General features: G+C 39.2%; 1 protein-coding gene across 1 annotated transcript in view; it reads right to left on the reverse strand.

The window, feature by feature from the left end:
- The window catches only part of LOC127569184 (electrogenic sodium bicarbonate cotransporter 1-like), a 93,435-nt gene extending 81,606 nt beyond the window's left edge, over window positions 1-11,829 (reverse strand). Inside the window, 3 exon segments of the mRNA XM_052013578.1 lie at window positions 963-1,125; window positions 7,381-7,541; window positions 11,555-11,829. Coding sequence (XP_051869538.1) covers window positions 963-1,125; window positions 7,381-7,541; window positions 11,555-11,829 — 599 coding nt within the window.
- Between the last annotated feature and the right edge of the window lie 3,807 nt (window positions 11,830-15,636).

Raw genomic sequence — 15,636 nt, forward strand, 5'->3', positions numbered from 1 at the left:
GTCGTCCCATTACAGGAAGGATGTGGAGGCTTTGGAAAGGGTGCAGAAGAGGTTTACCAGGATGCTCTATGTACTAGAGGGTATGAAGTATAGGGAGAAGTTGGACAAACTTGGGTTGTTTTCTCCGGAGTGTTGGAGGTTGAGGGGAGACCTGATAGTTTATAAAATTATGAGAGGCACAGATAGGATAGACAAGCAGAATCTTTTTCCCAAGGCAGAAATATCAAGTACTAGAGGACATGCACTTAAGGTGAGAGGGGGGTAAGTTTAAAGGAGATATGTGGGGTAAGTTTTTTACACAGAGAGTGGAAGGTGCCTGGAATGGGCTGCCCAGGGTAGTGGTGGAAGTGGATACAACAGTGGCATTTAAGAGGCTGTTAGATAGATACATGAATATGCAGGAAATGGAGGGCTATGAACCACGTGCAGGCAGAAGGGATTTTGTTTAATTCGACATCGTGAGCTGAAGGGCCATTTCCTGTGCTGTACTGTTCTATAAGCACAGCTTCTCTTTCAAAGAGCTAAAATCAGCACAATGGGCATTTGATATCTCATGATTTGTTGCCCATGATTTCATTAGTTGATCTGTAGAACATATTTCTCTGACTTCCAACATTCCAGGTTCTTGATTTGTGTCACAGCATCACAGAAGTATCAAACTCAAGCTGGTACCTCCCCATAGACTGGGAAAAAATGTTTCATTTTCAAAGACAAATCCCACAGCCACATTGGGAAAACACCCCAGAAGCAGGCTGTGCCTATTAGATCATGCATCAAAATTTGTTTGTGTCTTTGGGAAATGAAAATAAAAGATGATTTGCAGCACAAATCCAATCTCAATTTTCTCTGAGTAATTGGCACAGAACTGGGAGATGTTGCTTTACTACACACTTAGGCAGATGATACAAGCTGCAGAAAATGGATATGGAGAGGGAAAAATTAAAATAGAATTGCTTAAAAATAATAACTTACTTGTGCAGGAAATTGTCCTCCCTAAATCGACCGTGGCCTGTATTCTGGACTTTTTTGTGTGGTGCCTATGACTCCTAAGAAGGATATATGTGACTTTTTCCTTGAGCTCACTTCTAAGATTGCCATTTATGATTTCTTTGTTGACTATTATCTCTGAAATAAAAAAATATGGATAAACTTTATATGTAACTTGATATTAAATGAACGTGCCAAACAATTACCAAAACCCCTTATTTGTCACTGTTTTGAAGGCATACATTTATTTGGAAGATGCTTCATCATGGACCAAGAGTCTGAATGCTGATTTAAGATGTGATTTTCTTTGTCAACCTGGTGAGTGCTTATTTTGAGGCATCATAGCAGAGCTTATTTGTTTCTTATTCTACATTCTTTATCACACATATATACAGACATTCCAGTCAGAGTGACAGAAAAAAATGGAAGTCCATACTCCTTTGGCTACTAAAGAAACCAAGGGAAGTCAGGCAGTGAAGAAAGGTGAAGTGGAGGTTGAAGATCAGATGAATTGTGGTGTAGGCTCAAACGCTCAATGGTCTCCTGCTGCTATCATTTCTCATGGTCCTAAAGGCAATGAAAAACAGGGACTGTGACTGATTTCTCTCTGCCTTGGATCAGACACCACATGACCATATGTAACACCTCACTGCCCTGGATGAAATTAGCTGACGGAAAACCTCAAAGTGAACCTCAAGCTATTGCCCAACACTGCAAGTGACAATAGCTCTCCTATTTACTGAAACATGGTCATGGGTCTTAATACAATTATTGATGGTATATATGTAGATATGACTGAATAACATTTTAACCTGATGATAATAAAAACTTGAAATTTCATCTACAATTTAAAAAAAATCATTTTAATTAATGACCTGATGATAACAATTCCTGATTTTGATAGGATGATGTTACTTAAAAGAAAAATAGATGTTCTTCTGAACTTTGTCTCCTTACCAGAATACCATTTTACAGCCCCTGCTGTTACACACAATCCACATGGGAAAAAAAAGTTTTGTTGGCAGTTATTTTTCCAAAAGCGAGTATGTGTAGCGGATCACCTAACTGATGCAATAGAAAAGGCATTCACAGCTATGAATTTACTCCAGAAGACCACTAGATGGCCTTAACAAAGAATAATGATTAATTTTGATCTCCCTGGCTGGAGTGTGTTTGAATGGTGTCTGGCAGAATCAATTGACACTGTAGCTGTCTTGTTTCATTCTTTATTTCAGTTGCCATTTTATTTCATGAAACAAAGAATTGTATAATTTTCTGATTTTTACTCAGGGCTCCAAATCATTAAGTGATTCCCTAACTATTCCCTGATGCAATGTGCAACATTTATTTAGAAAATTCCAATTTCATAATTTTATCTACACAAGGTAAAATTATGAAACTAAGGTCACGCATGTTGCCTGTTAAAAGATATCAGTACATTTTTCATATTTCTATTCTCTATATGCCCTTAGACATGGCAACCTAACTGGTCAAAGATCACATGGGAAAGAAAAAATTATTGACATGTTATAGGTTGTGTAATTTATCTGATTTTCACGTGGACCTCAGTTTAAGTGCAGAGGTTTGAGAATCAGAGTCAACTGATAGCCAGGACTCCCTGTGCCAATTTTGCCTCCACCTGCATTGTGACAGCATTTACCTGCAGAGATCACTTCTGGAATGAATTTGAAGTTGTCTGTTCCCAGCTGCTCTCAGGGAGAAAGCTGGAAGGATTTGGAAGACACAAGAGATTCTGCAGATGCTGGAATTTGGAGCAACACACACAAAATGCTGGAGGAACTCAGCAGATCAGGGAGCATCTATGGAGGGAAATAAACAGTCAACGTTTCGGGTTGAAACCCTTCATCAGGACTGGAAAAGAAGAGGACAGAAGCCAGAAATAAAAAGATGGGAGAGGGGAGGAGCACAAGCTGGCAGATGATAGGTGAGTCCAGGTGAGGGGGGAAGGTAGGTGGGTAGGGGAGGGGATGAAAGGGAATGATGTGAGAAGCTAAGAGGTGATAGGTGGAAAGGGCTTGAGAAGAAGGAATCCAATAGGAGAGGACAGTAAACCATGGAATAAAGGGAATAAAGTGAAGGAGGTGGTGAACTAAAGAGAGATGATGGCCAGGCCATGAGGGTGGGGGAGGGAAAGAGAAGGGTGAGGGGGCCACGGGAATGAGGGAATACAAAGGGGGGAAGGGGAAAAAAACAGAGAGGAGGAGATACTGGAAGCAAGAGAAATCGATGTTGATGCCATCAGATTGGAGACTACCAAGATAGAAAATGAGGTGTTGCTCCTCCAACCTGTGTCTGTCCTCAAAGTGGCAGTAAAGGAGGCCATGGATAGACATGTCAGTATGGGAATGGGAAGTGGAATTGAAGTGGGTGGCTACCGGGAGATCCTGGCTGTTGCGGTGGACGGAGTAAAGGTGCTCGACGAAGCGGTCACCTGATCTGTGTCGGGTCTCACCGATGTAGAGGAGGCCACACTGGGAGCCCCGGATGCAATAAATGACACCCTCAGTTTCACAGGTGAAGTGCTGTCTCACCTGGAAGGACTGTCTTGGACCCTGAATGGTGGTGAGGAAGGAGGTGTAGGGGCAGGTGTTACACTTAGGATGGTTGCAACGATAAGTACCAGAAGGATGATCGGTAGGGAAGGATGAGTGGACAAGGGAGTTGCGGAGAGACCGATCCCTGCGGAAAGCAGAGGGGGGGAGGGGAAGATGTGCCTGGTGGTGGGATCCTGTTGGAGATGGTGGAAGTTACAGAGAATGATGTGTTGGATGCGGATGCTCGTGGGGTGGTAGGTGAGGACAAGGGGAACCATGTCCGTGTTATGTCGGTGGGGGGGGAATGGGGTGAGGACAGACGTATGGGAAATGGAGGAGATGGAGGTGAGGGTTGCACTGATAGTGGTGGAAGAGAAACCCCGTTTACTGAAAAAAGAGGATATCTCAGATGTCCTGGAATGGAAAGCCTCATGATAACAGATGCGGCGGAGGTGGAGGAACTGAGAGAAGGGGGTAGCATCCTTACAAATGACAGAGTGGGAAGAGGTACAGTCAAGGTAACTGTGGGAATCAGTGAGTTTGAAAGACATTTTGTTTCTATATGTTATATGTTTTGCTGCTTGTTGAAAAGCTTGCAGACAAACATATGAGTTTGGAGAAGGAGTTAGTCACTAAGCCCCTTGAGATTGTTCCACAATTCAATTGGATTGTAGCTTATTTAACTGTATCAGCAGCTCTGCATTCCTGTCTACCCCCAGTAACCTTCCACCCCCGTATATCAAGAATTTGTCTATCCCTGCCTTAAAAAATCAAAAATCTCTCTTAAGACTCTAGACCATCTGAAAGAAAAAGAAAGCCTCATCTCTGTCCATCATGGATGTCCTCTTAGTTTTGAACAGTAACTCCTAATTCTAGATTCTCCCACAAGAGAAACAGCCTCTCCACAATCACCTTGTCAAGATAAGATAAGATACCTTTATTAGTTATATGTACATCGAAACACACAGCGAAATACATTTTTTTGCATAGTGTTCTGGGGGCAGCTCGCAAGTGTTGCCACGCTTCTGGTGCTAACATAGCATGCCCACAACTTCCTAACCTGTACGTCTTTGGAATGTGGGAGGGAACCGGAGCACCTGGAGGAAACCCACACGGACATGGGGAGAATGTACAAACTCCTTACAGACAGTGGCTGGATTTGAACTCAGGTCACTGGCACTGTAAAGCATTACGCTAACCGCTACACTAGCATGCCTGCCAAGATCAAGATGTTAAGATCATCTGCAGGTGACAGCCTATTGCAGATTGAGACTAGAAGGTTTGCAATGTCTCGTGTGAATAAGTATAAATACTCGGAAGCTACATGCTTCATATGAGCTTTTGGTTCTTAATGCAGTTGTGGCCAAATCCATTTATGGACTTTGATCTCCTGCTAGAAACAATGAGACCACATTTTCCGATCAATTACCAGGGTTTCCCATTATCAAATCCAAATGACTTCGTATTTTGCTTGCATACATCTTTATAGCAAAGCTTGGGATCTCCTGCTATATAGTAAGTATATCCTTTGCTATGTGTCTGCTTTCCAATCTCTCAGATGGCTTTATCAATGCAAATGTATTTGTTTGAGTAGGCTGTTGCACATGGTAAATTTGTCCTTTGGAAAAACTCTGAGATATTAGCTCTGTCTTATCATTTATTATTAAGTATGCAGCGTAAGCAGCACACATGGAAGCTACTTTTGCTCTTTAAGTGTATAACTTGTCCATTCTTCCCCCTTATCATAAGAGTGCTATGTACACCAGCTTTGTCCTCCTGGTGAGCTTGGAGTTGTTTCATGTCCCTTTAACCGAAGCAGCTTTCCTGATGTGAACATTGAGTTCATTATTCAGTGAAAGATTGGTGATCACTGTGGAACCTAGATAGGTGAACTTTTAAACTACTTCTAAATGGTTCAATTGAGGATAATTAATGGACATTGTAAAATCCCCTGTTCTAGTACTTTTTTTGTATTGATGGTGAAAACAAATCCCTGACGTCCTTAAAAAGGTCATCCTTAATTGTAGTAGACCCTTGTCATGGATTTGAAGGCCAGTATCATCAGTGAATAAACACTTCCTGAAAAGTACCTTCCTGGCTTTGTTCTTCACCTTGAGTCATGGACAGGTTAAAGTTATTCCATCCAGTCTTGTACATAGGCACAGTCCCACTTCCATGTTTTAAAAACTGCAATTCAGAAGTACTGAAAAGAATATTCTAATGTATAAGAGGAAAAGAACACATATTTGCTTCACTGGATATTTCACTTCAAAGCTATCCGAAGAACACCCAACAAACTGAACAGTGCCCTTTGTGATTCTGTGGAAAAAGCAAATAAGACTTGTTGGGAATGATGGAGATCCGGTCTTTTCTAGAACTGGAAATAAGCCAGCTCTGATGACAGTGACAAATGATTTGTTTAAATCTACAAGAGCAATGTACTACGGCTGGTTTTGCTCTCTACACATTCCTTGAAGTTGATGTAGTTTTAAGTCTACAGTTGATCTTCAGCCATGAATCCACTATGACTCACTAGCTGCTGTTGGTATGCTAAGATAATCATAGAACATAGAACAGTACAGCACCGGAACAGGCCCATTGGCCCATGACATCTGTGCCAAAAAAGATGCCAATTTAAACTGCACATCTCCTTGCACATGGTCTATATTCATCAATTCCCTGCCTGTTCATGTGCCTGTCTAAATGCCTCTTAAACATTTCTTTTGTATCTGCTTCTACCACATTCCCTGGCAGCATGTTCCCGGCACCTACCACTTTCTGTGTAAATAACTTGCCACATAAACCTCCTATAAACTTTCAGGGAGCTATGGACTTGCAAAAGCTTTTTTTCTCCTGTACCTAATACCAACTTACCTCTTTAATTGTTACTATCACTTCTATCCTCCTTTAGCTACATACAGATGTTTGCATCGTATGTCTCATGGTATCTCACCCTTATTCCATCATTTACATCTAGCTGATGGAGAAACGATGGTAGACTTTCTGTAAGGTTTTCCACCGGAATACCATCTTTTCCAGGAGCCATGCTACTTGATAATGAGCCAGTAGACTTGCTTAGCACTTCTACAGTGGACTCAACATCTTAACCCTGGCATGACCTGTAGAGCTGATATTTATTCCTCTAATTCACTGTTATTTTTTCTTTCTTGCAAGTATAGCTTTGTATAGTGTTCAACTGATTTGGGATATCTGTTTGATTCCACCTGTAGTGGCTTTGTCACCCAATTTGACAGTGGAAAAACTTGTTAACAGTTAGGTTATTTTATTTTTACTACACTGATTTTTTTTACTGCTTGTATCTTTTCAGTGTCCTTGTAATGGCTATGCAAGATTCTTATCATATGGGGCATTTGGCAAGACCTGATTTTCTTGTGGAGGGACATTTGGCAGTCCCTGGGTGATGGGTGGAAGAACATAAGGATCAACAAACAGCTGCAACTGTGAGGAAGCAAAGAGAAAGAGGTATTCCTGCAGGAATCCTTATCATTCCAACAGAGATTTTAGACCGAAGACATACCTACACTTGTCTGAGTAACAGTGCACCAGAAGCTTCCGCTTTCCTAGGGAGGTTGTTATAAACTTTTGTTCCATTTTGCTACCAAAACTGCTAATGAGTGTTTTATTAGAACAATAGTGCTTCTGCTGTGTTAAAGCTCTGAAATTGCACTTTCCTCCAAAAATATTGCGAAGAAACTATTACAGGCACGAATCATAAACTGTTTACATTTATAAAATATTTTCCCATCCTGTGGAAATAAAATGGTGTAAATATTAGTTGATACTTTGATAATTAATTAGAGTTATCATTCATATTTACCTAATATCTCCTTAAAATTTTTGGCTTCTAAATCAAACAGAAGTGTTCCTTTTTCTATGCAGGTACGTAACTCAAATAAACTGTGTAAGGACAGTGTGCCAACATGAGGTTTGCTCCATCTTTCACCCCCTTCTTCTATTTTTTCCTCAAACTTTATCCACCTGTGAATAAATAATAGATTGGACATTTGAAAATGAGTGATTATTATTCACTTGAGGAACTATATGCTTACACATTAAATACATAAGTAATACAACTTTCACTTAGATGGTGCCTCTTACAATGAGAAACAAAAGCACAAGGAAAGCTATGGCTAAATCTGAAGGAGATACTAAGAGGTAAACAAAAGTTGAGCAACAGGAGAGAAAATGGAGTAGGCTTTGGAAAAGAGGTACAGAGAGTGGGATTCAGTCAGCTGAAGATTCATCATGGGAGAAAGAGAGGAGAATACTCAAGGAACCAGAGTGAGAAGAATAGAGAGTTTATTGAAGAAGAGATTGCATGGGCTAGAGGAGTCTAAAATTACAGTCAGGCCAAATGCATAGAGGAATTTAGACACAAGATTCTTAGAGTTGAGAAGAATGAGATACAAACAGACAATGCTGGGAAGACTCATCAGGTTAGGCAGCTTCTGTGGAAATGAAAAACAAGAGTTAATATTTCAGATTGATGATCTTAACTGATGAAGGGTTATCAACTTGAAACCTTAATTCTGTTTCTCTCTGAAAACTTGCTTTCTGATTTGCTGAATATTTCCAGTTTTTCCTTCTGTTTTATTTTAAACTGGACGGTCTTAATCTTGGGATAAGAGACTGGCTGTTTAGAAATGAGGTAAGGAATGGATGTCAAAGCTGATCCACAATGATGTTATTGACTGGAAGAGTAAGCTAAAGAGTCCAGATGCATTAATATTATGTTCAGTTATGAGTGCTTCCAGAAGACCAAGCTCAGACCTGCATGATGAACAGCCTCTGGTCTAAAACAAGCTGCATATTCAGGGTAGGAAATCCCTTTCAATTGATGTAGATGCCAGTGTTGGGGAACTCAAAAGGCAGTGTGAGTGTAGTCTTTATCATCTTGGATCTAGGGAATGACTGCAATGTAAATGTGGCTTTCTGCTCTTTTATCCTGCTCTTTCCTGAATATGCGGTTAGAGTTAAAGGAATTTTGTCTGGTGTGGAGAGTCTTGGTGGTCTCCCTGATGCATCAGTGGGTTGAGAAAATGCTCAGAGCTTGCACTTCAAAGTTTTATCCAACAACCCACTGAATGAAAATGAGTAAAAAATCCAGTTCTTAACTTGGCAGGTATGTAGCTTATATAAACTGTAAGTCCAGTGTGCCAACATGAGGTTTGCTCTATTTTTCAGCCCCTTCTTCCTGTGGATGTTTAACTAGTCTGCCATTGTTCATTGACAAAACATATAAACAAATAATAGTCTCAGGTGCTTTATTGGAGGGTGTAGCAGACATCATGCTGGTTGATGGGATGAGTAAGGGGAAGAAAGTAATTGAGGAAAAAGGAGAAAAAGTTACAGTTTTTTGCCAGATTTAAAAAGAAATGAATATAAGTTACAATAAAGAAATTATAAGGAGAGATGGAATAGAATAAGCTAAATTTTCAAGTATTTAGAAGAATAAGAGGTCAGTCTTTACCCAATACCTGAGCATTTTGTCCTGAATATGCTGACTCACATTTCACAGAGCACTGCACATCCCTCCAGTATCTCATCTACCTGGGTATTCCTCCTGTAACTGCCCAGATACAGGGCTGATAGGCTATTCAACTATTACATCATGATGTTTATGAAACATATGAATAAACATGTGGCAGCTTTCATCTGACTCATTATATAAACTTGAAATCAACTAACCAGCATTTACTGCCATGCATTTTTATTTCAATAACACTTGTAATGTACACTCTCAGTATTCTGAATGCTGGTAAGCAATCTGAAATTGACATAATTGAAACTATATTTTCTTTTTGAATAATATGTCTCTGCCCAGTCTAGAAGTACAATTCAATGGGGGTACAGTGCTATAAGGTACTGTGCTGTAGTGGTTAAAGTTACCACTACTGTTCTAAAAGTGGTGCAGGAGCAGAGGCTCCCTGGGGATATGGGTGCCCAAGTTATTGAAAGTGGCAGGACAGGGCAGGTTGAAAAAGAAGTTAGGAAGATATACACAATGCTGAGCTTTATCAACATTGGCTTAGAGTATAAAAGCAGGGAAGTCATGCAGATCCTTTATAAAACATTGGTCTGGCCTCATCTGGAGAATTGTGTTCAATTCTGGTTGCATCATTATTGAAAGGATATGAAGGCATTCAAGGGAGTCCAAAAAGATTTACATGGATGTTTCCTGGGTAGAGGTTCTACAGTTACAAGGATAGATTAGAGGCTAGAGCTAGTTTCTTTAGAGAAGAAAAAAGTTGAGAGGAGATCTCATTGAAGTATATAAAATGATGAGAGGTCTTCCCACAGTGGATAGTGGGAGGCTGATCCCCATAGTGGAAGAATCAAAGACTTGATATCACAGGTATAAAATAGATAGGAAGAGACTTAAGAGTGACATGAAGAAAAACTGTTTTACATTGTGTATAGTAGAATATGGAATGCACCGTCTACAGATGTAGAGGAGACAGGGTCCACTGCAGTCATCAAGAGGGAATTGGATAAATATACATTGAGGAAAATATCTGCAAGGCTGTGGTGAAGTGGTGGGGGTGTGGAACTAGTTAGCTGCTCTGCTGGGTTGTTGGAATGGATACAATAGTGTGAATGGCCTCCTTCTGTAGTATAGCAATTATATGAAAAACCCATCTGGTTCACTCATATCCTATAGGGAAGAAAATCTGCCATCCTTACCAGTTTGGCCAATATGTGACTCCAGACCCACCGATGTGATTCAATCTCAATTGTCTCCTCAGTTGAGGGGTAATTAGGGATGGGAAATAAATGCTGGTGTTACCAACAATGTCCACATCTTGTAAATGAATAAAAATATGCTGGATATATTTTGCTACCATTATTGATGCAGGAGCTACATATTGTGTATCAATAAGCCCTTTAAATAAGCAGATGTTGTAGTCAAGACTCTCTCTTTTCTCACCTGATGTTGAAGTATGCTCACTTTCTGTAGGACTGATTAAGAGGGATTTTGGGAGAACATCAGTTTTTGCCTTGAAAGAGATCATTTAAATTTATCATGGAGTAGAACCAAACCCAAGACCTTCCTGATCTGTATGTCTCAATATCATATATATTCACCCAATGTATCATTGTTAATGCATTATGCATTCACTGAATTTACAGGCCTTTTAACGTTATGGTTGGAATTGAGGAAATTATAAAAAGATGCACTGGGCAAACTTATTGCTGAAAAGGGGTTATATAGGACTTTACAAAAAAGCTCACAGACAGAAGCTGCCTATACTTCGGATGGTACTGGAAGTTAACAAATCCCAATATAACACAACAAAGTGAAGAAAAATTGACCCAGATACACTCAGTAACATTTAGATACATTCATAGTAATACTTCTGAATTTACTTTTTCCTTTAACAATTATAAGTGTAGTATTTTCTCAAATATTTATCTTTGAGAAAATTATTTTGGGGCAGTAAGAACATTAACCATTATGGTTTTCCATGAGACTCCTTAGAGATAAACTGATACTGATGCTTTGAGTTCTCAATTCTAGATTTTTTTCCCACTTTACTCCAAAATCCTTAACCTTGGGAGTGACTATAGTAATCATGTCACAATTGGTGTACAAACCCTTGCACTAAAGAGAGGGAAATCAACTGTGGTAGCTCCTACAGATTATATTGTGTTCTCTCTTAAGTGTAAATGTATAGGTGTAAAGAGACCTATGAAGCACCTATGTTGAGTAAGAGATCATATGGTACATAATGTTTCCCACACTCAGATGAGGCAAAGCAAATAATTAAACCATAAATTATTTGGAAAGAAAGTCCCTCTTGGCAAATAAAAAGATCTATTCTAAGCATTTATTAAGTATTAAATAATGAGTTTATTTGTTTTATCTGAACATCGCCATTTGTTAGTTTATTAATACTTGGAGAAATTTCCTTACATATTTTCTTTAATTCTATGCCAAGGAGTTATTGCACTCCAAATACAATGTAAAGCAATTAAAAAAAAACTCTTACCTTGTTGTTTCCTTCCAATAAAATTCTTTCTCATTAATTGGAATAAGTTCATCTAATTCGGTGAAAAGTGGAGGGACCTTCGGTTCATCCTCTTCACTCAGTGTAGAGCAGGTTCGCTCAGTAGCAGGTGAAGCCTTTATATTAAATATACTTCTATTTACTGCTTGTGAGATTAAAAGAGAACTGCGACTACGCAGTTCTGATTTCCTTTCACTATCACTGGGTGCTTCATTGGTCTTATTCGAAAGCAGCTCTTTTTTCTCCTCTGGTGTCATTGTACCTCTGGCAAAGTGGACTCAGGATCTGAAATGGCTTATTGCTGTAGCAAAGCTGAAACGTGACTGAAGTGCTGTGCCTTATATCCAGTGACTTTTTAATTCTCACCCGCTACCAACATTACTGAATATCATCCTGACAACATTGGAACTTTCCTGGAAAATTGCAGATAAAGCTAGTTCAGCCCAGACTGATGCAGGTTATTGTAACTGAAGAATGGTTTTCTATTTCAAAAACAACACCAAAATTTTGAAAAACTGAAAATAAGGTCATTTGATATTTATATAATAAGCTATGTATTATTTGTTGTGTTATTATTACGTGTTATTTCACAGCAGATGACCATTCTTTTCATCAGCTAAAACAACATTTGCAGATAAATCTGGGAAGTAACAACTTTAATTATCTATATGAAGTTAGTTAAACAATTTTCTTTGTTCTTATCAAGGTGTGGGCTTGTGCTGGGGTAGAGTTTAAGGGATGTAACAACAGGACCCAAGATGGCTAGCCTTCATGTGTTTGCATGCCCAGTCACCTATCTATTTGATTGTGCAGGAAGAGGGTTATAGATGAGTTTAACATAGAAGTTAATTTTAGATTCTGACTTCTTCCACTGCAGAGATCAGCTGGTGCCTTAAAGGCATAATGAACATAGACCTCTTCATTTGTATTGCTGAGCTCCAGATCAAATAATTGATCTATCTTCAGCATGCTTCCAACCAAAATAAGTTTTTGACTTTTTAAATCGAAATGATAATCTAGTATTTTTAGATATATACTTCATTTTCATTGTAAAAATGTCTAACAATAAGAGGAAACATTTCACAATATACACATATAGTACAATTAATTTTACACAATTAAAATTATTGTTCCTTCAACACAAAGGTAGCATTGGGCAGAATCCAATAAAATTATTGTACAGAGGTGCACAACAAAGTTGTAGTCTGCCTTCCAAAAATAAGCTACTATGTTTACTGTGCAAATAATGCAATATATACAAAAACAAAATTCACCATTCATAGTATTATTATGAAAACAGCATTGTAACATAGCAAAACAATTTTTACTAGAACTCAGATAAGGAATCTTAAAAAAAATAATTTTGGAAAGCACACCTGATTTTTCTTAGCCTTCTTCTAAAGCAACAGCACGTTATCTAAAGCATCAGCCATTCTCTGATAGTCAAATAAATTAATCATTATAAATGTCTGAAGCTAGATCAGTAACATTACTGTACTATTCAGGATAGAAGAAATCATATGCCATGCTCTTGCCTACCAATGTCTACACATACACTCGCAGGAGATTTCTCAGAATAATGATCAGAAACGGAAAGGCTGACCAAACCTTCTTTCTCCCAAAGCCATTGTTAAGTATGCCAAGATGGATACCTGTTACATCACTGTTCTAGATAAATCAGCTTCAGGATGAAGTGGCCAATCTTAAAGCACGAGTGTAGACACTAAGAGACTGATAGTTGTCCTCAAGTGCAAATTCATAAATTAGCTCACCTGCTGTATGAAATGAAGTCCGGCCAATTGTATAATTTCCTTGTACCCTGGCATATCATCCAGGTTAGACTGGTAGATCCAAAGTTATAATGGCAGATTATGAAGAGCTGTTGAATGACTGATGTAATTTGGGCAATTGTCTGGTTTGGGGTGGGGAAATTTACTGCTTCATCAGCTGGTTGGGAGTTGGAGGGAGAGGGGTGCTGGGGCACATTTGTGCCAAAGGAAGATTAAAGAATATAAGGCAGGATAGTGGCACAAGACGGATACAGTACTAATGAGGGCAAATGTAATTGGTGTAGATGGTAAAAAGGTTGGCATGGGCATGGTTGACCATATGGCCCATTTCTGTGCTGTACCATCCTATGGTCGGCACAGAGCCAGTGGACTGAAGTGCCTGTTTCTGTGCTGTATCTGTCTAAAGAAACCTCTTAAAGATTATGGGAGAGGAGAAAATAGCCAAAGGTATGTTTTCTCTCAAGGATGATTATAGAAATAGTTGAGTGTGGTGACAGGCAGAGCTTGATCTGTTTTAGCTGGAGCTGGTAATGGATTGTTATCCATTTCTGTGCCTTCTCTGCTTGGTCAGTACATCTTGGGAGAATGATGATGCGAATAGATCAGAAAAAGACAGAAGGAAAAAGGGATAGTGATGAAAACTTGTTATAACAGAACTGGATTGGGGAGATAATGGAACCCAGGGAACTTAAGCTCCAAAAACTGTGGATGAAAGATCAATATCCTGTTATACACAAGCCCCATTTTCTTTCCCATTAGCTTTACCTAAAAAAAATTCAATGGGTGCTTATAAGGCACCCAACCATTGCTGCTCTTTTTTTGTTGTGTGAGAGTTAAAATCTACTGACGCCTTACCACAGTAATCCAAGCTACAGTCAAAAGCAGAAATAAATGAGATTAGTCACAGAAAGACATTAAATGACAGGTTTTATGCCCAAGGGAACAAACTTCTGGAATGAAATAAAGAGTTTGCCAGTAGTCTCTTGACCCCAACCATCTTCAGCTACTTCATCAAATCTCCTTCTATCATAAAGTCAGATGTGGGGATGTGTTGCTGATGATTGCATAATGCTCAATTCCATTAAGGGGTATGATTTACTGGACATTACAGAAACATGGTTGCAGGGTGGAGATGATTGGGAATTAAATATCCAAGGGTATCAGGTAATATGGAAGGACAGGCAGGAAGGTAAGGTGGGGGGCAGCGCTCTTAATTAAGAATGAGATCAGGGCAATAGTGAGAGACGATATAAGATCTAGGGAGCAGAATGTTGAGTCCATCTGAGTAGAGATTAGGAATAGTAAAGGGAAAAAAATCACTGGTGTGAGTTGTCTATAGGCCACCGAATAATAACATTACTGTGGCACAGGCAATAAATCAAGAAATATTTGATACATGTAAGAATGGAATGGCAGTTGTCATGGGGGACGTTAACTTTCACATAGATTGGGCGAATCAAGTTGGTCGAGGCAGTCTTGAAGAAGACTTCATAGAATGCATCCATGTTAGCTTTCTTGAACGGCATGTTAGTGCAATGAGACAGGTAATATTAACAATCTTGTAGTTAGGGATCCTTTTGGAAAGAGTGATCATAGTATGATTGGATTTCACGTACAAATGGAGGGTGCAATAGTTCGATCTAAAATCAGTGTATTAGGTCTTAACAAGGGAGACTATAACGGAATGAGGGAAGAGTTGGCTAGTGTAGACTGGAAACACAGGCTATATGGTGGGACAGCTGAGGAACAGTGGAAGACTTTCAAAGAGATTTTTCACAGTGCTCAACAAAAGTCTATTCCAGTTAAAAGCTAGGACAGTAAAGGTGGGGAGAGTCAGCCTTGGATAACTAAGGAAATAAAAGAAGGCATCAAGCTAAAAGCTCATGCATACAAAGTCGCCGAGAGCAGTGGGAAACTGGAAGACTGGGAAAACTTAAAAAGCAACAAAGAACCACTAAGCAAGCAATAAGGAAAAGGAAGGTAGATTATGAAAGTAAACTAGCACAAAATATAAAAACAGATAGTAAAAGTTTTTATAATTATATAAAGTAGAAAAGGGTGGCTAAAGTGAACGTAGGTCCCTTGGAAGATGATAAGGGGGAATTAATATTCGGTAATGTGGAAATGGCCGAGGCCTTGAGCATGTATTTTGTGTCGATCTTCATGGTGGAGGATATGTTGAATATGCCAAAGAGAGAAGTTACGGATGCGATGGGAGGTGAGGACCTTGATACAATTGCTGTCACTAAGGAGGTAGTGATGAGCAAACTAGTG

The sequence above is a fragment of the Pristis pectinata genome, chromosome 4 (genome assembly GCF_009764475.1).
Source record: "Pristis pectinata isolate sPriPec2 chromosome 4, sPriPec2.1.pri, whole genome shotgun sequence".
Taxonomy (NCBI): domain Eukaryota; kingdom Metazoa; phylum Chordata; class Chondrichthyes; order Rhinopristiformes; family Pristidae; genus Pristis; species Pristis pectinata.